General features: G+C 43.4%; 1 protein-coding gene across 1 annotated transcript in view; it reads right to left on the bottom strand.

Moving 5' to 3' along the window:
* Positions 1-292: 292 nt before the first annotated feature.
* NOSTRIN (nitric oxide synthase trafficking) overlaps positions 293-26145 on the bottom strand; it is a 30956-nt gene continuing 5103 nt past the window's right edge. The window contains exons 3-16 of the mRNA XM_063116434.1: positions 23707-23790; positions 22964-23026; positions 22674-22755; positions 20324-20386; positions 16997-17095; positions 16210-16335; positions 12410-12508; positions 11677-11802; positions 8476-8584; positions 6022-6110; positions 5473-5598; positions 4579-4693; positions 3244-3369; positions 293-676 (exon numbers count right to left, since the gene is read on the bottom strand). Coding sequence (XP_062972504.1) covers positions 525-676; positions 3244-3369; positions 4579-4693; positions 5473-5598; positions 6022-6110; positions 8476-8584; positions 11677-11802; positions 12410-12508; positions 16210-16335; positions 16997-17095; positions 20324-20386; positions 22674-22755; positions 22964-23026; positions 23707-23790 — 1459 coding nt within the window. The 3' untranslated portion in view covers positions 293-524. The remainder of the gene's footprint in view (positions 677-3243; positions 3370-4578; positions 4694-5472; positions 5599-6021; positions 6111-8475; positions 8585-11676; positions 11803-12409; positions 12509-16209; positions 16336-16996; positions 17096-20323; positions 20387-22673; positions 22756-22963; positions 23027-23706; positions 23791-26145) is intronic.

Here is a 26145-nt window from a genome sequence, read left to right on the forward strand (position 1 = left end):
CTTCATGGGATGACCCTGGGTTCTAGTATTTTGAGAGAGGGAGAAAAATGTCTCCCTATCCACATTCTCCACACCACACTAACTAGAGTGAGATAGGATTGCTCCCTAAATGATAAATCAATCTGATGTTCCCTTAACAGAGCTAGCCTATATATGTCTACTCAGAAATAAGCTCTATTGAGTTCAGTAGGACTTACTCCTAGGTAAGTGTCCATAGGATTGCAGCCTAAGTGTTTGTGTCACTGCTTTAATATAAAAAAAATAGGTCAAATGGAATTTAGTATGATAGTCACTTAATTTTTATGATGGTGTGATAATTCACTAAATGGAAGTTGAGCTTTATGTCGAATCTTTCAAAGCTTCCAATAATACAGGCTTGGAAGGGTTGGCTTTGTTTGAAGTCTCAGCATAGAAAGGGTAGGCATTTAGAGATACTTGAACTGATGTCTTGCCAAGGTGAAAAGATCAGCATCAGAAGGTGGACTTGCGATCCATCCCAATTGTGGTCATCTCGCCTGTCCAGTTTAAAGAGAGGTTTCTTCGTCCACAGTGAGGCTCTTGTCAGCAGAGGGAAGGAGTTCTTCCACATACGTAGCTGGGAAAATACCTTTCTTCCCATTTATAGATCCATACCACCATCCGTCCTCTTCCTTGTGGTGAATTACAATCATGTCACCTAGTAGGGCAATGTACATGGTGTTACATTAACTTCATCGGTCAAGCACAACACACCCTTAGCATAGTTCTAAGGGAGAATTTACACAAACGGCTGATTGAGGTGTGTATTTTGAACCCCTTCATCTGTACAGGCCTCCAAAAGAACGAAAGACTCTCCCTTCTCCTGGAGCCCAGACTGTTCTGAAGTGCACCTTGGCCTCTTGTGTGCGCTTCCATGCTTATACTTAGGGCCAAGACAGATGGGCCAGTATTAGGGCCAGGTGAAGGGGAATTGGCTTAAAGTGGTGTGGTGTGGCGAGGTAAGTTGGGGTGGTGGTGGTTTCATTCCCCTTCCTGTGGACTTTTAACCCCTATCTCGCCCTGCTTCACAGCTGTGAACAAGCAAGCTTTTGTTTAATAAACACATGCACTTCTCATTTGGCCCTTAGAGATCCACCACTGCCACACAGTGCTGGATTCTAGCAGTCTTTGGCTGGAGTCTAGCCTCTTCCCCCACCCCATCAATTCACTTTGTCTAGCAGTGGGTTCTAGAAAACCCTGCATAATTTTCTTTTAAATAGGTACCTGTTTGATTAAAGAAAAAGAAATGAACCAGTTGGATCCAGACTTAGTTGTACTTTGAGTAGACCCATAGAAATCAATGGGACTCAAATTAGTTGTGGCAACTTGGCTCATTGATTTCAATGGGTCTACTGTAAGTACGACGAAGTCTGTAGCCAACCAAATGTGTGTTCTTTGATCAATGAATAATCAGCAATGAAAACTTTGTATGCAACCATGGCCCAATTTCTATGTCTTTGTGATTACATTGAGCTCCATCACACCAGTGGTTTATCGCACACTCACCACTCCTGGTATGTGGTTTTGCAGTGCTGTACTCACATGACGTTGTCCCTGTCCTGCACTCATCTTGCCCCTTCCCCCCCTCGTTGTGTTTTATTTTGGTACAGGGAAAGCCTGTATTATTTTCCCCTCTCGCTTTTTCCTTTGTTGGGGGCATGCGCTAATGGAGTCTTGCTGATGAAAGGGGAGGGCGGGGCGGTTGTCCTCCAGCACGTCGTTGCAGGGACTTGTTAGTCAGTTGAATGGACTTTTTAGTGCTCCAAACCCACCCACCACTCATTGCCTGCAGAAACGGAGCCCAGATTAAATCTTAAAAGTAATTACTAGATAACAAAGCCAGAGTGAGGGTGGGTGGAGGAGATCCCACGCCCATCAGAGTACCACAACCAATGAACTGGAGGAGGAAGAAGAAGAGACAGGGTAGAATGGAAGAGCAAGCAAGCGAAAACCCATGTGAAAGGGACCGTGTGTGAGGGATCCCTTGACGTGCTTATGAAATGGAGGCAAAAAACACGGAGACAAACCAGAGGGGGGGAAATACGTGTGATGGAGCCCATTGAGATCACTTAAAAAAAAAAAACATTCCTTCCCCAATTTAGTTTTGTTTTAATTGTGTGATTCCAGAACAGCTGGCTTTTAAAACTATTCTTTTGAGGATCAGACCATTTAATTTTTAAAAAAGTGTTTTTTTAAATCCCTGCAGTCATTATCGGTGCAGAAAACCTTTGTAAGCTAGAGGCTTAATTTGCAGGTCTGGCTGATATCCTTGCCTGTTCTGCCCTGGGACTAGTCAAGAGGGGCATCTTCCCCTATTTGCATTCTTAAAATACTTCTCAGGTAAACGGGGCAGAACATAAAAGATTCTAAAACAATCAAATGAAGCAGAAGCTTTCAGTAGCACTGTCAGCCATATCTGACTACTTAACACAGACAAGCACTTTTTTTGGCCTTTACTCAATTCACTTTTAGCATTCAAGTTATTGGAGGTGGTGGTGGTGGGGACATGGGCAGCAGCTTCAGGATGGCCCAGTTGAAATCCTTTCAACTTTGACCTAGCTAGCCTTCCGCAACCTGGTACTCTCCAGATATTTTGGACTACAACCCTCATCATCCCCAGCCAAGCATGGCCATTGTCCAGGTATCATACCCGCTACTTGGCGAAGTCAGTTCACCTGAGATCAGAACATGTCATGCGCCCCTAAGCATGTTTACTCAGAAGCAGGTTCCATTGCATTCAGTGGGCCACATGCCCTAGAAAATGTGTTTGGGGGGGAAAATCTTAGTAGATTTTGTTTATTTGTTTGCACAATAAAAAAGAATGTTTGTTTCAATCAGATCTTAGGGGGAATCTGGTTTTGCTCTTTTCTCTCATTCAAACTAGTCCTGTGGAGAGAGATGAGTAGGGTGACCATATGAAAAGGAGGACAGGGCTCCTGTATCTAACAGCTGCATAGAAAAGGGAATTTTAGCAGGTGTCATTTGTATGCATACAGCACCTGGTGAAATTCCCTCTTCATCACAACAGTTAAAGCTGCAGGAGCTATACTAGAGTGACCAGATACAACGGGCTCCTGTATCTTTAACTGTTGTGATGAAGAAGGTGTTTCACCGGTTGCTGCACGTATACACATGACACCTGCTGAAATTCCCTTTACAACTGTTAAAGGTACAGGAGCCCTGTCCATTTGGTCACCCTAGAGATGAGGGGAGGGGAAAAGTTACCTTGATTCAAGCAAAGCTCATCCTCCCGTTCTGTATGGTAATCATACAAAGCTGTGCAAGTTCTATACACCGAATCGCCGTTCTCTGGATGCAAAGACGTCATTGACTTTGAATTGCTGGCGGTTGCTGTAAAGTACAACAAAAAGTAATAATGTTTACAGCAGGCAGTAACAACGGTGGCTTCATGCTTATATTGCCACACTGCTTTTTCAGTAACTACCCAATTATAGCTCTTGAATTAATTTTTTAAGGGACAAATTTGAAAACAGCTTGGGCCTAAAGGGCCAGAAGTATTGTGCTCCATTTTAGGTATGTTGACTCCTTGTTTATTATTTAAGAAAATGGATGTTTGATGGCGGTTTCAGCTCTGGCAATCTTATTTCTGTTCCTTCTCCCCACCCCCCGCCTCTGTGTAGAAAAAAGAACCCAAAATACATAGTCAAACCTAGTTTAGTCATTTTGTATTTGTTTGCTTGTTTGATCTTCGTATTTTAATTGGTTTAATGAATTTTTTACATGGCTCTGTGATTTGACAAGAAATAATTTTAAATAAGTCAATATGTGCATGTATTTAAAATCTGCATGTAGCTCCGCTATCACTGATCAGTTGGAAGGAAAAAAAGATGGCAGATACTTTAGAGAGCTTTCCCCAACTTGGTGCCCTCCGGAGTTTTGACCCTCCAGAGTTTTGGACTACTATCACAACAGTCCAGACCACTCTTACATTTGCAGTAAAAGGAAGGTTGAGTGAGGGGAGGGTTAATGAAGGATAGAGGAAAGTCTAGGGTGTCAGCCAGCAGGCTCAGCTGTCCTTTCTATACTTTAATTATATACTTTAAACTATGAGACCTCTTACTAACTTGAAACGCTTCACTTGGTACTTAGTTTTCTACTATTATCATGTCAGAATGGCAGCCATTTTGCCACTTCTGGGATGATGAACTTTTCTACATGAGGCATTTATTGTGCCAGCGTGTTTCCTTCAACACATTTGTCACAGGATCTTTAGATGACATTGTGACAATCCACTTTCGCTTCTGTTTTTTAAAGAGCAGTTTCCCATTTATTTATTTTATTTTATTAGAGCAGAGAAAACGGGGTATTATTTCTGAAAGTGAAAGAAAATGTTTTTTCCTACTTTTGTAATTATGATCTGCTATACTACATTGCCACCTAGAAGTTATGTAGTGGAAAAGCAGGAAAGGAAAAGCTCAGATCTCAATTCTGTGGAGAAACCGAAAGTAGATACAGTGATTAACACCCTCGTGTCATAAAGCTCTATGAGGAACAAGACAACCAAGACCTGGTCTAACAGAGAATGAATTATGATGTTACCTGGCAAGCAGCTCGAGTTAGTTCTTACTTCACTGGTAACCCTGGTGCTCAGCGTTCGCTTAAAGTATTTCATTTTAACTGGACAAGTGATTACCACAGAACTATGCACACAGTCCTAACCATTTTGGGAAGAAGGAAAGAGAAGTATTATTTACTATTGTCTAGTAAAGATGAAGTGCTGAAAATAGATTTGCTTTTGGCAAAACAGGTGGAAATAAAATGGCATCAAAACAGATACTTTAAATATCATTTTGACAAATATAATGTAATCCATTACTGCTTTGTGTTTTATCTTACAATATGTCCGCTGATATTTGTAAAAAATTGGACACATGGGACAATTTCTAGAAAGGGAAGCTAGCTCAGAGTTCCTTTGAATCGAGGACTGCTAGAAAGAAGAATGCCTGTTTGTTCAGCATATTGACATGATAAGTTGTAGAGAATCTGAAAACGTTTGGTGCAAACAAGGCACCACAAGCTGCAAGTGGCTGAGATTCCTATTCATGTGTTTACCATGGCTTTTGCTTGCTGTAGAGAGAAACCCTAGAGAAATGGGAACTTATCTTTCCCGCAATACAATGAATCATCCAGCCTTCTACATCCTCCAAATGTTTTGGACTTCAACTCCCACCAGCCCCAGCCAGCATGGTCAGTGGCCAGGAATGCTGGGAGTTGTCATCCAATTTGGAAGGTACCATGTCCGGCAATACTGGATAATCCTTCGAGAGGAGCGCTGATATTCAAGAGGTCAGAGCTGCCAATTTTGTGAAGGGGCAAAGCGGGGCCATCTGAGGTCGGAGCTCCTGGTCCAACCTCAGAGGGCCTTCTCCAATCATCATCCCAGAGAACGTAGGATTGCGGCCTAAATGTAGTGCCGCAAACCCTAAATATTACCTTCTCTTTCCATTTTGAAATGCAGTCGTTCCAGAGTGGTGCTGGCTTGGGCTTCTGTTCGACTTGTGCTAGCACGCTGACCAACTTGAAGTGGTTTGCTTGCAAAAGGGTAGCTTTCAGAGTTGTCTTTAGTAATAGAAATATTTAAAATAAACACTTAGTAAAATGGTATTTTGCTGCACATTGCTATCAACCAGGTCAGGGCATGAGACACACCATTAAGCACCCAGTTTTGAAATGCCCATCTTCCCTCATTGTCTCTTGTCCTAACATCAAAGTTCAAATAAAACCAACACAACCAATTTGGCAACTCATTTTATTCCAAGCCCCTTTCTACACCTTTGGATGCACAGGGATGACCCCGGGACGATCCCAGGGGAAAAGGCAGGTGTAGAAACAGCCCAAGCCTGCCCAGTGAAGCTACTAGTGACTGTGGGAGACCTGGGCATTTCAGTTTATACTGATATTAGTTAAACCTGGATTTCAACCAACCAAACATTAAGTATAGACAGGTATTAAAAAGGTAGCACAAATATTAATTAACTGTACCTCATCGAGCTGTGCCGTGATATCATTCTGATTCTTTGCATCCGAGAACTGTGGAGTCTCTGTATAAGCTTTAAGCATCCGCTCCAAGCCTAAAAAGAAAAAGTAGTGATCATCGCAGAATCATTTTAAAAAAACTGTTTAATCGCACACTGAAAGTTTACTACTTATTTTGTGTATTTTTAAATGTCTCTGGAAGTCTCCTGTAATGAGCTACATTAGAAAATTCCCAGGATATTTCTTTATATTAAAATTTGTGCGCTGCTTTTCAACCCTTTTAAGACCCAAAAGCAGTGAGCAAGGCAGCCTAGACATAATTTTAAATAAAATACAAATTAAAAAATCTTGAGATCCAACAATTATTTATTTATTTATTTATTACATTTCTATACCGCCCAATAGCCGGAGCTCTCTGGATGGTTCACAACAGACTAGATATTAAAAGGAGCAGCAATAACACAATAAAAACAATCAGATGGAGGACCTGATGAAGTCATCTGTTTAAGTGGAACAAATGAACCTAAATTAAAGACATGTTTAAAAAGTTTGGCCTTTATTAGCTTTTGAAATATTAAGAAGGAAGAGGCTAAATATGCCCTTAGGTTAAGGGTGGGCAACATGTGGTTCTCCAGATGTTTTGGCCAACAACCTCTAGGAAGCCCTAGCCAGCAAACCCAATGGTGAGGGAGTTGTAGGGGAAAACATCTGGAGGTCCACATGTTGCCCAATCTTGCCTTAGATTTTTCCAATAGTCCAGACTGGGGGTGGGGGGGCTGCCTTGACAGTGCCGCATGGTGCCACGTTCCCACGGTTTCCCTCCTGCAGGGTTGCGCTGGGTGATCCCCGCACGAAGGAGGGAGCGTGGGGTTTTTCTGGCAGTCTTCCGGGTACTGGAGCCACCGACTGAGGCCTCTTCTGGCTTCCGGTGACTAAACGCCAGTCGCCATCTGCCAGGACTGTCCCCCAGGATCGGCCACAGAGTGAGGTCAGACGGCGGAAGAACCTGGGTGACCTCGCTCCCAGCGAAAAAGTCAGGGTAAGTCCTTGACTTTTTAACTGTGCAGCTTCACGGAAAAGCTCCGCAGCGGCTGCAAATTTGTGGCTGCATCATATAACTGACACAGCGCTGATATGCAGCCACTGCGGGGCTTTGAACACGTTTAGATAGACGGCCCCTGGAAATAGATTATGTTTTTGAGTGTAACTCTGTGGCTTCCTGAGAACTTCTTTGCTGGAGAGAAAAGACTACAATCAGCTAGGAATTTAAAACATCCTGAACGTTCAAAGGATCTTTGACTTATACCATTTCAGTCATAACAAATCATATAGGCAAATTTGTATGATCTATTTTGATCATGGTATTGTATTTATTGTTAATAAATGTAATAATAATTTATCATGACTGAGCCAATTTTCACTATGTAGTAAATTTAACTTTTTGTTTGTTAGTTAGGGATGCCTAATGCATTTTTCCATTTTAATTTGTTCACTCTCCAGTGAAGATATGACTGTAGTTAAGCTTCAGCTATGATAATTTCTTCCTTATATGTTCTAGAATATAAGGAGATACCATATAGCAGCCTTGCTCAAACTGGCACCTTCCAGATGTTTTGGAGTACAACTCCCAGAATCCCCCAGCCAGCATAGGAATTGTAGTCTGATACACCTAGGGGGCATCAGGTGGGGGAAGGCCATATACCATATGAACTATTCATCGGATCTACACTACTGCTTTAAAACAGTTTATAACAGCAGTGACAACTGCTTGGGCCCAGGACACTTGCCATATAGAGCTTTCAAACCCTTTTCAAAGTGTCATATCCTGCTTAGTGTAGATCTGACCATAATTCTGAATGACCGGCAAGCAATTATTTAAAAAACCTAAGGCACAATCCTAGGTATGTTTAGACAGAAAAAAAATCCTAAAACTCCTAGCATTCCCCAGGCAGCCATGGAAAACCCTCCCTCATGTGGTTTAGGAGGTGGAAAATGTAACATCCTTTAAATGCCTCATGAAAACACGTATCTTTTCCCACAGGCTTTCCCGGGGCTATAACTTAGGCAGGATCTACACTACTGCTTTAAAGCACTTTAAAGCACTTCATAACAGTTTTAACAACCGTTGGGGCCCAGGACACACTCTATATACCGTTTTCAAAACTATTATAAAGCACTTTAAAGTGCTTTCAAGCAGTGGTGTAGATCCAGCTCCACTTTGGTTTTATATGGTTTTTTTTTTTAAAAAAAGTGTATAACTTTATATTATGTTCTGACTTACTGGCTATCGGGCAGTATGAAAATGTAATAAATAAGATGAATAGGATTACACTGTTGGGAGTACCAAAATATACCACAGGCTTTCTCTGAATTGTTCCTTGTGTTTATATTGTGTAAGGCTGCACAGATTGCACACTTAAGGATGCCATACCAAGGCACACTGTGAAAGTGTGAGATAACCTGTTTTGTCTTGTACGGCCTTCTCTAGGTCTTTTTGCAGGCGTAGCACTTTAGCTTTGAGGGAAGCCTGTCTCCTCTCCTTTTCAATTAGGCTTGTAGAATCTTCCTCCTTTTACAGGGGGGGAAAACAGACATGCAATTTAGAAGGAAAAGAAAACAATGCATTGAAGCCCCCCCCCAAAAAGAAGATCTTTATTAAAAGTGCACGCCTGGGATGAAATACATATCTGGTAATACTCTCACGTCAAGAGTGCTTTGAATATGGACGGCACGGCCATTGTGTCCAAATGACAACATGTTTTACTCTGCGGTGGCTTAACGCGTTAAAAAAAGAAGTTTCAACTATTAACCTGAAATAGAAAAACACTGATAGCTAGGGAAGGAAGTTCCCCATCAATGCACTTAAGGTACCAATCTTGATTTTCTACAGGAATAAAAACACAGTGGGAGTCTTCCAGCTCGTGAGCTAGTGCAGACAGTGTTGATGGATAGAAGGAACTCTCGCCATCTACGGTGGAGGCAGAAGGGATAGCAAGCCGTAAATTCACCTGTATGTTGCCCCTAAGGTCTTGATTGTTAACTAGTTTTCAGAGAGAGCCACTTTAAAGTGATGGAAAGTGGCAGATCAAACTTCCTTCGATCAACTTTTCTAAAATGATCTGGCAGCAGTTCCCATTGCCAAAGGCAACGGTTCTTTCCCATGATGCATCTGAGTTGGCGTCAAGGGGACAACCTGGTACTACTTAGGGCAGCCTTTCCCAACAGGGTACCCTCCAGAGGGGTTGGACTACAACTCCCATCAACCTCAGCTAGCTATTGACCAATCCCATCCCCATTCCTGACCGTTGGCCATGCTGGGAATTGTACTCTAAGACATGTCGAGGGCACCTAGAAGAAGACTTGACTTAAGGCGCAATTCATGCTGGCTGGGGCATGCTGGGAGTTGTAGGCCATTTTTTTTTTTTTTGGTCTAAACATGCATAGGATTCTGCCTTTAGACATAACAGATTTGTCCTGGGGTCAATATTTGCCAACCCCAAAGTCTCTAGACCCTCAAGTAACTTAGTTAGACAAAAGCACAAATATCGTTATTTACCCACTATTGCTTTGTGTTAAATTATTACTATCAGTTTGATACTAAGGTTGATATTATTACAGTTAACAGTATTAAGACTTCCTCAGAGAATCACCAGTTTTATTAGCAGAAGATTGTTATGTAAATGGGGATTTCAGAAGACGCAGATGTTCAGTGAAATGATTCCCAAGCATGGAGATTGTCTGAAAATAAAAAAAAGCTAAAGGTGGCCACTCTAATGAGAGATGGTTCATTCAGAATCAGCAAGATGCTGAACACCTGATCCCAGCTGGCTCAGAAACTGTAAGGAACAGGTTTGTCACCTAGGAATTTCACAGGAGCACACCTACACATTTGAAACCTTTTCTGTGCGCTGCTCATGAATAATAACAGGTACAGATGAGCTTATCTAGATCCATTATCTGGATGCCTCAGATCTGTTTATAGGGATGTATGGCAACCCATAGACATCACTGTTGAGGCAACAGAATCTTGTGATTGAATGGAAACGAAACGTTACAATGCTGAAAAAACAGCTCTCTGCTTTTGCCACCGTATTTATATCTCAGTAATCATCATGGCCTTGGATTGCGATATATAGGTAGGTAAAGGGGAGGGGGAACATGATCATGAAAGCTTATTCCGCTGTAATTTGTGTGTCCAGGTGGAGCTTTGTTTCTGATTTATGGCATTGTTTCCTCTGTGGTTAAAGCACTGGCACCGCACCTTGATTTGTCACCCATCTTTTGCGAACCAAATGCTGCCTTTTAATTGAAATATCGCAAGCCCTTTTAAAGATCTAGTACGTGGCTGAGTTATTGATTAAAATGTTCTAGTACGGGGGCTAATCTTGAGCTTGCATTCTTCATGGTGAATCTAAACTTAATTGTAATAGTCTTTCTTGCAAGAGAGAACAAAAACAAAGCACATTCCGATAATCATTTTTTAAAAAAACCCACCACTAGCGACATTCAAGTCCTGGGTATTTTCACAGTAGTTCTCTATTAACACAGAAGCCAGTTTTCAAAGTCTTCCAATGCACTGTCATTTGTCTCTGGCTTGACTTGTACCAGTTGTGGGCCACAGCTAATGCCCTATGCCAGGAATGGGCAACTTGTGGCCTTCCAGCTGTTTTGGCCTGCAACAGCCCTAGCCAGCTTAGCCAATGGTGAGGGATCATGGGAGTTGTATACCAAAACATCTGGAGGGCCACATGTTGTCCATCCCTGCCTTATACATATCCTACGTGCGCTCCTTCACAGTTAAATGTACTTACTCTGTGCACTGGTCCATTCATGTGTAATGTTAACAGGCCAGCTACCAACCCACCTGGCCTGTCCACTGCTAATGTTACACCTGAATGGACCAGTGCACATGGTAACTGCATATAAATGTGAAGCTAGCGCATTAAATGCTTTCATATGTATGAGTTTTAGCCATAACCTGCACACTGATTGAACCTAAGGAACAGAACAGGACAGAGTTATGCAGGCAGGAGCAAACTTGATTCTCAGTGACTGGGGTTGGACCAAAACAGGGAATATTGTATCCCCATGTGAATAACTTCCCCAGAGTGTACTTTCTTGCTTTCTATCATGTAAGTGAGTCATTGTCATTGAACTGAGTTTAGAGTAGCAAAATAAAGTCCTGCCCTTGACCATTGTTGAGATCACTTGCTCTCCGACTGGGAGACCTGGCTCTCTCAAACGTGGTTTTATTTTATTTATAGATGTATGAGTCACCTTTTGACCAAAATGGGGATCCGAAGGTGACATACAGTTAAAACTTGCAACAATTTCAAAACATTTTGAAAATGTAAAAACTTTAAAATCATTTGAAAACAATTCAAAGCTTTAAAAACACTTAAGGGGACATCCTATGCCTGTTTAGCCGGTCCTACAACTCCCAGCCTCAGCAACTCCTGTGGAACTCCCAAAGAGTTTCATAGGAGTGCAGCGACTGAGAAGGGCCTGTCTGGTGTCCCCACCAACTTCATCTCTCCTGGTGATGGGACACACTGAAGGCTCCCATAGAATGCATTGAGATTTATGACATCTCCAGGGGTTCCTGAAATATACAATCCCATCTACCATTCATCATGGCAGAGACTTGGGTAATACACTTACATAATAGTCTGTTAGCAAGAACTCCCGTTTGGTCTCTGCGGCAGGCATGGTCATTGCTTCCACCAACGTCTCCGTGTCCTTGTCAGCATCAGCTTCAGCGACGGCAGTATGGATCTTTGTGTGGCACTGGAATAATGACAAACAAGATTAGATATGAGAACAAACCCTAGCCATGTCTAATGGGAAATGAAAGATCATAGAAGTACTGTCAGGTTCTGTCCTGCAGCACCACCTGGCGGCCGTAGTGCACCTTGCTGGCTGCAGAGTAGTTGCAGGACCCAGGCCCATATCAGCAAGCACACCCAGATGGGCTGATGCAGACTGGCTGGGAGCAGCCAGGATAAGGCTATATAAGAACTGCATTTCCACACCAGCCTTTGCCACAGCAACATGGTCTTTTGTGCCTGCTGTAGCCCATTCCTGACTTCCTGTGATGCTAGACCTTGCCTGGCCTTCTGCTTCACCTGACCATGCTTTTGCCTCTGGCCCTGCTAGAACCCTGTTGCTCCTGGACTCTGAACCCTGCTTGCCTCTGGATCTTGCCTTTTGCCTCTGGCCCTGCTTGGACTCTGTTTTGCCTTTGGACTCTGAACCCTGCTTGCTTCTAGATTTTGCCTTTTGCCTCCAGCCCTGCCTGGACTCTGTTTGCTGGTTCCACCGCCGTCCATCCCGGCCCCGGCGTTCCTGCACTGAGGCCTTGCCGCCCACGCCCCGGACCCTGACAAGTACGTACAGCAATTAGGTTTTGTCCAAAGCTGGAGAGATGCTGGCTGTAACGATTCAATGTATTGCACAGAAGATGCAGTCTTTCCTTCTCCAGGTCTAGAAGGGTCTGCTTAAAAAAGGGGAAGTAATTACTACACACCGAAAGGACAGTTGGTAAGCGTCTGACAGATGGGGCTGCATCAAGGCACACGGAGCCAGGAGGGTAAGGCCAATGGGACAGCTCATTATTTAATGATAGCAGCAACAAAATGCCTCCCCCCGTCCTGTCTGCCCTAAATTATACTGCATAAATGAAGAACGCTTGGGATAACCTGCAATTGGGTTTTTGTGTGGAGGGATTGGCATCTTGTGGCCCTCCAGAGGTTTTGGCTTACAACATCCATCATTCCTCACCATTGGCTAGGCTGATGGGAGTTGTAGGCTAAAACAGCTGGAGGGTCATAAGTTGCCTGTCACTGGTGTAGAAGGATTGTAAGTGCCATTGAGTTCTGCTGCTCAACACAAATTCTCAGGGCTCAGAGTTCTAGGCTCAGGTTGCTGGGTCTCTGGACTCTAGTAAGTAACTGAGTAGATCTGGAAAGTCTGAGGCATGCCCACCCTGATCTAGTCCAACTCCATACTCAGTGCAGGATCTACGATGAGATATGGAACTACAGCGTCCTTGATCAGTTGAGTCTGGTGGCTCCAATATCAGTGGGGCTGTGAACCCACTCTAGGTTTCAGTCGGAACCATCCAAGGATAACTCCCTTAGAGTTCTGACTGAAACCCAGGGTGGATTCACCACCCCACTGACTTTGGAGGCCCCCAGTCCCTGACAATGTCTGCTCAAATACCTCTAACAAAGAAGAGCCCTCCACCTCCAGATGATGTCTGCTCCAAGGCCAAGCAGCAAATACTGGTAGGAAGATTCTCCTAAAACAGGGCTGCAGAACCTGAGGCATGGGGCCCAGATCTGGCTTCCCTGAGGGCCAAATTTGGCCCTCCAGGGTTCCCCGGATGGCCACCCTTCTTCCTCTGGACCTACCCTCTGACCTCCAACCACTGATCTTTTGGGGGTGTCTTGTCCTCTCCTAAGGTGTTGTCCTTGGCACTAGAGCTTTATGCTACAGTAGGATGCTATTTTGGGGATTTGGCCTCCCCTCTTGGACCACACGCCTTTTGCATTCAGCCAAACAATTGAGGAGTGATTGCACCCAAACGATCAAGGATTTAAAGTAGGGTGACCATAGGAAAAGGAGGACCAGGCTCCTGTATCTTTAGCAGTTGTTTTGCAGAGGGAATTTCAACAGGTGTCATTTGCAGGCATGCAGCACCTGGTGAAATTCCCTCTTCATTACAACAGTTAAAGCTGCAGGAGCCCTGCCCTCTTTTGTCGAGAGACCTGCTGCAGTTGAAATCTCTACAGGACCCACCCATTCATTACACAGGAATCAAGAACTCCCACGAGCTGAAGAAGTTGGACTCAAACACTCCTAGGCAGACATAAGTTCATGATTATCTGTCCCCAACTGAAACCAATTGGGCTTAAAAGTGGTTAGGTTGGCTGAATTAAGCCCTTCGTTCTTTTACGTAGGTGTTCCCTTTAGCTGAAGAATGCTAAAAGGGTTGGAGTAAATCTAATTAAAAAATACAGTAGCTCTCCATGGAGGTGGTGATGCTTAACAGCATGTAATTAAACTTGTGCTTCAAAAAAAAATGATTGAGTGCAAAATTTATAGCCCATTTGGTGATGCTGGTGGGCATTTTTAACACACTTTTTTACCAACTTCTGTAGTTTAGAAGCACACAATTTTTTGTGAATATAAAGCTTTTCTACACAAGGCTGTTAATCGAAGCAGCATTGTGATACAGCTGAATACCACAAATATGCAAAAGGAAATCATGCTTTCATTTGCTTTCAACAAGCAAAACAAATATTTTCACAAGTCCGAACAAATACTTTGTATCTCATTACGTGTTGTATTTGGGAATAGGACAAGGAAGAGTGAATCACTAAGCAGCTTTTCCTAGCCTGGTCCCCTCCAGCTGTTTTGAACTACAACATTCATCAGCCCCAGCTGGCACAAGCAATGATGGGAGTTGTAGTCCAATACAGCTGGAGGGCACCAGATTAGGGAAGCCTGATCTATTGGTTAAAATGAACTATTAAACCTAAAGAAATCTTGAGAGCATTAACACTGCTATAATTCTTTGTGCATCTGTCATGCCAATTCTGTTTCCTACATGGAAGCCAAGAAAGGTAATAAATTACGCATTACCATGTCTGCTTCTATTGAATATCCACCTTTTGTGCATCATAGTTGTGCAAATCAATGTGACAGTTATCACAGTCTAGCAAACCCCTTTTGGCATGTGGAAAGGCTTGAGTGTGCCCATCTTTCTGGAGTTTAAAAAAGCAGGTTGTGATCAGACACAAAAGGACCTGCTGTTGTTGCGTCAGGGAAGGAGGTGAGATGATAAAAAAAAACCCTATACATGCACACTGTGGTCCATGGTAGGAAATTTAGGCGTTTTATGCCATCGAACAGGATCAGCTAGGCCATATTGCACCACATACTGGAGGAGTTAAGAACATATGAAGAGCTGTGCTGGATCAGAGCAAAGGTCTACCCAGTCCATCATCCTGTGGCCCACCATAGGAGCAAAAGAAGCTGCCTTATAGGTTCACACAACACACTAACCCAGTCTCACAGGTCGAGTGTAGGATTTTGTTGAACCATGGGTTCACCCTACATACATGTGTTAGTACGTAGGGTGACCATATGAAAAGGACAGTGTTCCTGTATCTTTAACAGTTGCATAGAAAAGAGAATTTCAGCAGGTGTCATTTGTATGCATGTAGCGGCTGGTGAAATTCCCTCTTCATCACAACAGTTAAAGCTGCAGGAGCCCTGCCCTTTTTTGTATCTGGTCACTCTAATATAGCTCCTGCAGCTTTAACTGCTGAAATTCCCTTTTCTATGTGACTGTTAAAGATACAGGAGCCCTATCCTCCTTTTCATTTGGTCACTCTACATTAACTAGGCTTGTGTCCCCAAAACTCTACTCTAGGAGCTCCATCAGACGAGCATTTTATTGCACACTCGTTAGTGGGCACTCACAGATTTTCGCAGGTCCCTCCCATGACACTGTCTGCCTCCCGTACACTTCCCACCCTTTCTAGCCTTCTTCGTGCCACAAAAAAACCACCCCAGTAAGTCTGACCTATTTTTAAAGATGGAAGTTGCCGGTATTTCCTGTGTGCAGGAGGAGCAGCATGGTCAAAATGGCTCACTGAATGGGCCATGTGCAGGGGCAGCAGATGCCAGTGCTCACTGGCTCTCTGCCAGTCAAAGAAGGAAGTGTTAGCAGTGATGAGAAAGGGGGAGAGGAGGAAGAGCAGCTGGTGGCCATCGCCACTGAGAAGGTAGACTCATGGAGGGAGGGGGCCCACTGAGGGGGCCTTGCCAAAGGGCCTGCCAAAACTTGGAGCCAGCCCTGGCTGAGCATGCTGGGAACTGAACCTGTGACTGGCTGCCTGCAGAACATGTACTTTAACACTGAGCTATCCCCCCTCCCGTTAATGTTTGTATCTTAAACAAAATAGTGGGTATGTTTTTCTTTTTCCCCAGAGTTATTTTTCGGGCCTTGATTTTTCATCTTGAACACACAGCTGTAAATCAGGAGGTACTTCATTGTCCTTGTTGAATTGCAAATCAAAATAAACCACGGATGGAAGAGTAGAATGTGGTTGTTTATATGCTGGAGAAAGTATCAGAATGAACATATACCTCAGCAGCACAAGAAAAGAACCGCAAATGACTTGCCTGGTGGCAATTTTCTAAAGTGGTTTCCCATTTTAACCTCATTTCACAGGCAGCTAAATTCTTCTTATAATAATCTTCATCGTCCTTTGCCAGTTTTGTTGCAGATTTTTCCAGGGTTCTGAGCAACTACAATATAAATATAAATGCAAGATTGTTATTTGGTTTTTAAAGGGAAATAATTGACTTCATTTATTTTTTATTTATTTAAAAACATGTTTATAGCGCCACCTCGCCATTTCTGGCAGCGTGGCGCTTTACAATAAAACATAAAACAATTTCCATTAAAAAACATCAACTCACATTAACATTTATCAGAGACCTTGTTCTCATATAGCCATGTTTGCTATAGGTGGGATAAAAATGGAATAAATTATTTAACTAATGAATAACAAGTAACCTGCCCAAAAGACTGAACACGGCAGAGGTGAGTCCTGAGACCCAACACACAAAACAACAGAAGCCTATTTCACAAACTCGTTTCTTTCTGCCCTCCCTCTCTGCCAGTCAACTCAGCCCCTCCCCTGTGCCCCCAGTCTCACCTTGGGTCACCATCCATCCTCACACATGCAGTATCTGGCTCTGGTTGGCGACCCTCACTTTGCTTTGAAGCAATCCCATTTTTAAAAAAAGGCTTTAAAGAAATTAAACTTGGGAGGGGCTTGGCACCTCAGTGGGTACCAAGGAAGCTGTCCCAGGGCCTACTGGTACCTATCGGAACCATGTTGCCTACCCCTGGGTTAAACCAATCTTACTCCTTTCGGAGGCACACACTTGTCTAAACACTTACCTTTTTTTTGGTCTTTGGGGAAGCCAACGGCTGGGAGCTTTCTGTATCACGGAAAAGGGCTTCATGATCCTTCGTAAATTCCTTTAACTTCTTCTTAGCCTACCACCAAATATAAGGAAGTCAACAGGCATGTGTGTGTTTGTGAGGGAAATAGACAGTATTTGCCAGCTGAGCTACACCAGTGATCTCTCAGGCAATGTATTAGTCCATGGGGCTGTCTGTATGCAGGGAAAGCCCCACGGCGGCTGCAGTTCTGTACTGCGTCAGTTATACGACACAGATGCAGCTTTGCAGCCTCTGCAGGGCTTTCCTACGAAGCTCCAATGGGAGCGAGGTCAGTGGGGCTCTTCCGCCATCTGATATCACTCCGGGGTCAATCCAGGGTCACCTTCCACCAGGAAGAGGGCAGGGGAGGCAGCTCTGGAACCCGGATGGCCATTGGAAATCCCACACCCTTTCTTTGGCATCAGGATTACCTAATGCCACTCCAGGAGACGAAAACCACAGGAATTCAGAAGGAGGCGGTGCCAATCCAGCACCGTGAAGACAGCCTCCACGTCTTGATTATTTTCCCTGCCCAAACTAATCTTTTGTTAATGAAGATAGTCACGATAATTTTGTCAGTCACTGCATTGAGCATGGGGAATATCTCATAGAATCGTAGAATAGCAGAGTTGGAAGGTGTCTACAAGGCCATCTAGTCCAACCCCCTGCTCAACGCAGGAATCCACCCTAAAGCATCCCTAACAGATGGTTGTCCAGCTGCCTCTTGAAGGCCTCTAGTGTGGGAGAGCCCACAACCTCCCTAGGTAACGGATTCCACCGTCGCACTGCTCTAACAGTCAGGAAGTTTTTCCTGATGTCCAGCCGGAATCTGGCTTCCTTTAACTTGAGCCTGTTATTCCGTGTCCTGCACTCTGGGAGGATCGAGAAGAGATCCTGGCCCTCCTCTGTGTGACAACCTTTTAAGTATTTGAAGAGTGCTATCATGTCTCCCCTCAATCTTCTCTTCTCCAGGCTAAACATGCCCAGTTCTTTCAGTCTCTCTTCATAGGGCTTTGTTTCTAGACCCCTGATCATCCTGGTTGCCCTCCTCTGAACACGCTCCAGCTTGTCTGCATCCTTCTTGAATTGTGGAGCCCAGAACTGGACACAATACTCTAGATGAGGCCTAACCAGGGCTGAATAGAGAGGAACCAGTACCTCACGTGATTTGGAAGCTATACTTCTATTAATGCAGCCCAAAATAGCATTTGCCTTTCTTGCAGCCATATCGCACTGTTGGCTCATATTCAGCTTGTGATCTACAACAATTCCAAGATCTTTCTCGTTTGTAGTATTGCTGAGCCAAGTGTCCCCCATCTTGTAACTGTGCCTTTGGTTTCTATTTCCTAAATGTAGAACTTGGCATTTATCCCTATTAAATTTCATTCTGTTGTTTTCAGCCCAGCACTCCAGCCTATCAAGATCACTTTGAAGTTTGTTTCTGTCTTCCAGGGTATTAGCTATCCCACCCAATTTGGTGTCATCTGCAAATTTGATCAGCGTTCCCTGCACCTCCTCGTCCAAATCATTAATAAAAATGTTGAAGAGCACTGGGCCCAGGACTGAGCCCTGCGGTACCCCACTCGTTGCCTCTCCCCAGTTTGAGAAGGTTCCATTGATAAGTACTCTTTAAGTCCGATTCTGTAGCCAACTGTGAATCCACCTAATAGTTGTTCCATCTAGCCCACTTTTAGCCAGTTTGTTAATCAGAATGTCATGTGGTACTTTGTCAAAAGCTTTGCTGAAGTCAAGATATATGACTTTACTACCTTAGATTAGGAAGTGCAGCGCATGGTACAAAAAGTGTAACTGTAAGCACCGGGGGCTGGGGGCTCCGATTCCTCTGGGGCTGTGAATCCATTCTGGGTTTCACTCAGAACTAGCCAGAACTCTAAAGGAGCTTTCCAAGGTGCTGAACCCAATTCCTAAAATAGTTTCAGCATCTTGAATAGCTCCTTTAGAGTTCTGTCTGGTTCTGAGTGTAACCCAGAATGGATTCACAGCCTCACCGAAATCGGAGCCACTAGCATCCACGAAGTCTTTGAAAAAACATTATGCACTCCAGCTTATTAGCTATCCCTGAACATATACACTAATCCTTGTGTTTAAAAGCTCCACCAAGGTATGGATCAAGATGTTCAAAGACATCTTGATCAATACCTTGATCAAGAACACAAAAGCTACAGAGGCTCTTCAAAGGCTGGAATTCTTGTGCAATCAGTGGATTTTTAAATATTTGTAATTATTAATTAAAATATGTAATTATCACTTAATATATTAAAATCCCTAAGAGGTGATCATAGAATGACTTTGGTGCCTTAGTCTAGTAAAGCTAAGCTGGGATTGAAACATATACATAATCCCATATGCCCACAAGCTAAATATCCAGTTCCCAATACCTGTTCAGTTCCCAGGAAAACAGGGAGTGGCCCTGGGTTGAAAAAAATGTAGGTGGCCTTGTTGGTCCAGTAGAAAAAAGTCCGAAGGGCCCCAGGTTCAGTCCCCAGCCTCTTCAGATAGGGAAGGGAAAGAATCCAGCATGAAACTCTGGAAAGCTGCTTCCAGTAAATATCGCACCTTCTGGGCTGGGCACTGCACTGCATAGTCTGGCCCGTAAAAGACAGCTTTCTATCTTCCAGCCTGTAGTCCAGGCTTCTCCCATCTAAGTGGGCTTCAGATGTTTTGGGCTTCAACTTCGATCAGTCCCAGGCAGCATGGCCAATGGGAAGTGTAGTCCAAAACATCTGGAGAGCAACAGGTTGGGGAAGGTTGCTGTAGACTAACACAAGTGCTCCCAAGACATTGAACTACATTTCAGATAATTTGGGCTACAGACTCCACTGCTTTCCACTGAGTATAATATAGTTATGGTGTAATGCTCATAAGAAGATGTATGGCATTCCCTATTTCTACCATCTGGGGATAAATGCCAAGTTTATATTTAAACTCCATTTATATATATATATACACACACACACGGCATTATATCACAACCAGGCAATACCTTTTATCTGAAATCACGGGGCGCTTCTAGTTCTCGTTAAGCACTCCTGAGTCCATTCATGTAACTACAATCAATGGGAGTTGGTAAAATTTACTTTTGAAAGATCAGCATTCCCCAACCTGACACCTGCCAGATGTGTTAGGCTACAACTGGGATGATGGCATGGCTAATAGATGATGGGAATTGTAGTCTAATGCATCTGGATAGCACCAGGTTGGGGAAAGGCTGGGATAGATTATGCCCACGTACTTCTGCAGTATCACCAGACAGGAACTTACCTTTATTTGTTGATGCCAGTTGCTGATAACCACTCCAGCTGTCTTCTCAATGGTATTATCTAGCTTATGGGGGGAGAAACACCACCACATTGGAAAAGCAAATCATAATTCTGTTGTCAGCTTTTGTTTTCTAATAACAGAAGTCTCTGATCAACACTATTTGGGGCAAAGTGATTCTAGGTTTACAGTCTCTGTTAATTTAGCCACATTGGAGTTTTTTAAGAGAAGGCGCGGTCAAAATGCTTTAAATTAATTTTAAAAGAAAATACAGCTGGGGAAAAAAATTATATCGCATCAACTTTGTAAGAGCCTACTTCACTTGCAAAGCCAGATCCTCATAGATTTATGTGGCAATCCTGCTCCTACTGAATCAAGAGCAAGCAACCCTTGACTTTAATGGAACAAAATTGTAGCCTTACTTAAGAAAGGCACTCTTTGCATTTTACTGGAATCCATCCAAGAAGTGTTGCTTCACTGAAAAAGGCTGTTTTTTTAAAAAAAATTACATATGTTCTTCAGTTCATAATACATATTGACCCTGTTCAGAAGATACCTTAAACCACAGCTTTAACCACGGTGAATAAAGCAAAAGGCCTTATTCGCTGTGGTAAAAGCCATGGTTTAAAGTGTCTTCTGAATGGGCCCAATGAAAAAATCCAAGGCATTAAAGACTGTATCACAGTTGTTCTAGGGCTGTGGTGTGGTTATCATTGCAGGTTTGCCACAAATGTCCATAGGATTAAATTCAACATCATGCTAGCGTAAGTCCACTAGCCCTATGGGACTCTTTCCTCGCAACTGCAGCTCTCTGTGTTACTTGAAAATCTAGAGGGTTTCCCAGAGCTCTGGAGCAGATTTTGAAGATGCGCATCCCACCCCATAACAAGGAGACAATCCCACGGTGAAGAAATTCCAAGGAGAAGCCAGTCACCTATCGTCACCACCCTTTTTGTGTTAATGTGAGTCAGATGTCCTGAGCAAGTGTGCCAACAAGTAAAACACTTCCATTGGAAGTTTCTCAGGGAGGGCCTTTTTGAACCTAAGAAAAGCATCCAGATTTGAAAGCCATGACTGGCATGGACTTATCTGCCTGGACCTTAAGATCATCCATAGGGGTCCTTCTCCATGAGCCCCTGCCAAAGGAAGTGAGGCAGGTGGCTACTAGGAGGAGGGCTTTCTCTGCTGTGGTACCCAAGTTGTGGAATGAGCTCCCCAGAGAGGTTCACCTGGCGCCTACACTGTATTCCTTCCATTGCCAGCTGAAGACCTTTTTTATTTTCTCTGTATTTTAGCACCTAATTTAACTTAAATTTAAACTTTGCTGTTTTAATTCTGTATTTTAATCTATATCAATTTCTGCTGTGTGGTTTTATCCTAGTTGTGCTTTTTATTTTGTATTTGTGTTTTTAGACTGTTGGTTGTTTTGTTGTGTTTTTCATGGTTTTAATTTTTGTGAACCACCCAGAGAGCGTCAGCTATTGGGTGGTATAAAAATGTAAATAATAATAATAATATTCTCCTCTGATGGAGACATAGGCAGGGATGGGCACAACAGTGGTTTTTGAGCTCCTTTAAATTCTCCAGAAATCACTCCGAAGCTCAGCTCAGCTCACTTTTCTACCAGTTTTGTTTGTTTGCATGCACGGGAAAATGGCCACATTTCTGTGCATGTTTTTCAAAAGTGCACACTTCCCCCCCCCCCCCGCCATTGAATAAAGTATGAACACATGTCTTTTTTGTTTGTTTTGTTTTTTGGAAAATTTGCAATTGCGAATTTGGGAATTTACAAACTTAAAAACAAAAAGCTCTTTTACTGGCGTTTGGAATTATGAACGGAACATGTTCGCATGGTTTGCGAACGGAAAACAAATTCTTGTACATAACCAGATGTAAGCGACTCTACACTAAGGATGGCCAAGCAAAGCTTTCTGGTGTACCTCATGCTGAGGACCATTCATGACTTTCTAAGGATGTTCTCCTATCTAGTGTTGGCTGTAGAAAAGAGTTCCTTTTGCTCAAACAGCTTTATCTATTCAACATTTTTGAAGTTGGAGAGCAGGCAGGGATCAAATATAGGGTGGTGGTTGTTTTCAATGAGAAATGCTTGACAATTACGTAACCAAGAATGGCTGTGTTTTATGATCTGGATTTCTAACAAACATCATAGCATGTGAAAACACTGCAATCAAAATATTGCACTAGGTCAGACTTCCCCAACTGGATTTCAACTCCCATTCCAGTCAAGCTGGCTGGGGATGAGGGTAGTTCTACTCCAGGCATCACCTGGAAGTTGTCAGGTTGAAGAATCCTGCACTAGATCATCAGAAAAACCAAGGTTATTTGAACTCACTGCTCTTTTCCTTTTCTCATGTTGCTCCAGGACGTGTTTGGTTGGGCTTATTGCTTCCATCTGAATAGATTTGCCAAGTTGCCTGAGTAGAGAACATAAAACACATACACCTGCTGCATGAAAATTTGCTTTCTCAGAAATTATTTGCCAGACAAGCACAGAGGAAATAGTTATAAATATTCTCCATGCAATCCCAGAGCAAGCCATAAAAACTGAAATGTTTATTGTACAGGTTTTAAATCCCTTCCAGCCCACTATAGACTTTGAAGAATGGGCCGGAATGTACTTACTTGTGCAAACCTGATGCAGATTTCATCCCCTCCGAAACGCAAAGCCAGGAACTGCAAATATAACTGAAGAGGGAACAAAAAGAACAGCCGCAACAAAAAGGACATGTAGACATTCGGGTTTTTATTTGCGATGGAAACATTACACCTGCTTCACTACGGAAGTTTTACCAGTTTTGCATTAAGATTTGCACAAGATGAAACCTTGTGCAAGTAACTGAGAACCAGACTAGTTCTACAACCATTGTTTTGCAAGAAGAATCACAGGTGTGTTCCTTGCATCACAGAACTCCCAGCATGCGTCTTAAAATGACTTGGAATGTTTGCTAATAATTTGGGGAAAAGGCCACAGCTGTGAGGCAATTCTCTGCCAGATGAAGCTCTACACACACACAGTTCTCTTAGACAATGTGGGATCCCATCCCCATCCCATGGCCCATACAGATGGTTTGATCCAGACTTAGTAGTGCTTAGAGGAGACTCATTGAAATCAATGGGGGCTTGGGTTACTTGTGACTAATTTAAGTTCCATAGTTTTCAATGGGGCTTCTCTAAGCTTGACTAAATCTGTATCCAAACCAGAGCATTCCCTGCTATTGTACAGAATGAGGCCACCATCTCTGTGCATCAGACCCTCCTCTAGAAGAGGGCCTCTAGAGCTCCATCTGCCACAGCAAGCAGCGGGACAACCCGGCCCATGGATACACAGAGCTCTGGAACAATTTAGAAGAAGTGGTGTCACTCACTTGACCTTCATTTTGTCCAACACTTTGGTGAGCTTGCTGGCCATTTTCTCCAGCCCTTTCCCATATGTAATCTCCAAATTAGCCCTGTCAAGAAAGGAACCAGAGGTCACTACACACAATCACTCATTTCTCTTGAACTTTGCTTGCTTTGGAAAGCTGACTCCGGAGGGAAACAGAAACAAAAACAAAAACAAACATTGGGGTGAGGTGTGGCTCTCCTGCGCAAGAAAAGAGATCAAGCCCTAGCATAAACCTTGAGCCAAATTCTGCCCCTTTCTACACGTGCTAGATTCTTCTATTAAGAAAGGGTGAACAAAACCATGGCAGTCAGATCCAACATGCCACATCGAAAATAAACTGGGTTCACATGACCAAAGTCATGACATAGCATGTGCAGAGAGGGCAACATCCACCACACTGGAGATGTCTGCAGAGCAGTACCTTTAACAAAAACAAGGCCAGATGGGTGGCTCTGAACATGAACAATGAACCATAGCTTGAGAGCCAAAGCAAGCATTGTTTCAAAGCAGTAGCTACCAGCTGCCAGCTACATTTGTTTCCTCGTATTTACTCTAGAGTAGATACAGGGCCCCCAATCTTGATCAGAACTGCGGTGTGTGTGTAAGCTCCATCGCACCGGGGGTTAACATGCTCCCTACCTTTGTTTCTCCACCCGTGTTTTCATATCACACCTCTGGTAAAAGGTTCTCTTAGACCTGGATTGAGCATACCATGTGTATACCTGCAAATTACCTCTCATTGGCCCCATTCAGACAACACGCTAAACCATGCTGCTTAACCACAAAATGGTTAATGGAATAATGCATTCTATTAACCATTTTGTGGTTAAGCAGCATGGTTTAGCATGTTGTCTGAACGGGGCCTATATGAACGAGGATATGTGGCAACACTTTAAGACAGTATTCTTTACAAAAGGAAAGCAGGCCATAACTTTTCCAAATAAACAGATTTGCAGAACCCTTCTTCCAGTACAAGCATCTGCGGGTGACTCCCTTGACAGCCACGATCAGTTGCTTTGGAGCTGTAGCTCTCCCCAAAGCTGCTCCATAGTTCACGTCGCTCAGCAGGGCCAAGCCAAGGCACACGACACCTCTCCCAAGTGCTCCCCTAATGCACTGTCATGAATCAGTCATGCCCTGGTTGACCTCAGTATCCATGTAATTTACATGACAAAATGGGTTGGTGTCTCTCAGCCGCTCCTGCTGGCTTTTACTGGAATGCGACTGATCAAATGGATGTGCTCCAAATGAGGGGCGGAGCAGAACGGGGATACGAACCAGAGGACAAGCCCCCAAGCCTGCCACGCAATTATTTATTTATTTATTTATTTTATTACATTTATATACTGCCTCACAGCTGAAGCTCTCTGGGCAGTTCACAAAAGCTAAAAACAGTAAACATTAAAAGTATACAAAATTTAAAAACCATCAGAGACATAAAAACAACAGTATAAAAACAGCATCCATTTAAAACAATGATTCTGGGGTCCATTAAAAAACAAACTTAGTGTTAAATGCCTGGGAGCAATTAAGAACATTGAGCCCAAACGACAAGCAATCCTACACGTTCCCTGCTCTAGAAATGCTGCACTGAGGCAAAAGGTGAATGCGAGACAGTGTGGTGCAGTGGTTAAAGTGTTGGTTTGAGACTCAAGAGATCTGGGTTGAAGTCCCCACTTGGTTGTGAAGCTCACTGGTTATTTTGGGCCAATCACTGACTCTCAACCTGTTCTACTTCACAGGGTTGTCATGAGGATAAAATGGAGAGGAGGATCGGGACCTTGAAAGAAAGGCACGATATCGGTGTGAAGCACCTTGGATGGCTCCATTAGAGTTCTGACTGAAACCTGGAGTGGATTTACAGCCCCACTGACATTATTATTATTATTATTATTATTATTATTATTTATTTATTTATATAGCACCATCAATGTACATGGTGCTGTACAGAGTAAAACAGTAAATAGCAAGACTCTGCCGCATAGGCTTACAATCTAATAAAATCATAGTAAAACAATAAGGAGGGGAAGAGAATGCAAACAGGCACAGGGTAGGGTAAGCAGGCACAGGGTAGGGTAAAACTAACAGTATAAAGTCTGCACAACATCAAGTTTTAAAAGCTTTAGGAAAAAGAAAAGTTTTTAGTTGAGCTTTAAAAGCTGCGATTGAAGTTGTAGTTCTCAAATGTTCTGGAAGAGCGTTCCAGGCGTAAGGGGCAGCAGAAGAAAATGGACGGAGCCGAGCAAGGGAAGTAGAGGCCCTTGGGCAGGCGAGAAACATGGCATCAGAGGAGCGAAGAGCACGAGCGGGGCAATAGTGTGAGATGAGAGAGGAGAGATAGGAAGGAGCTAGACCGTGAAAAGCTTTGGAGGTTAACAGGAGAAGTTAACAGGAGAGGTTAACAGGACATTGGAGGCAC

This window comes from Elgaria multicarinata, chromosome 2 (assembly GCF_023053635.1).
Source record: "Elgaria multicarinata webbii isolate HBS135686 ecotype San Diego chromosome 2, rElgMul1.1.pri, whole genome shotgun sequence".
Classification (NCBI taxonomy): Eukaryota; Metazoa; Chordata; class Lepidosauria; order Squamata; family Anguidae; genus Elgaria; species Elgaria multicarinata.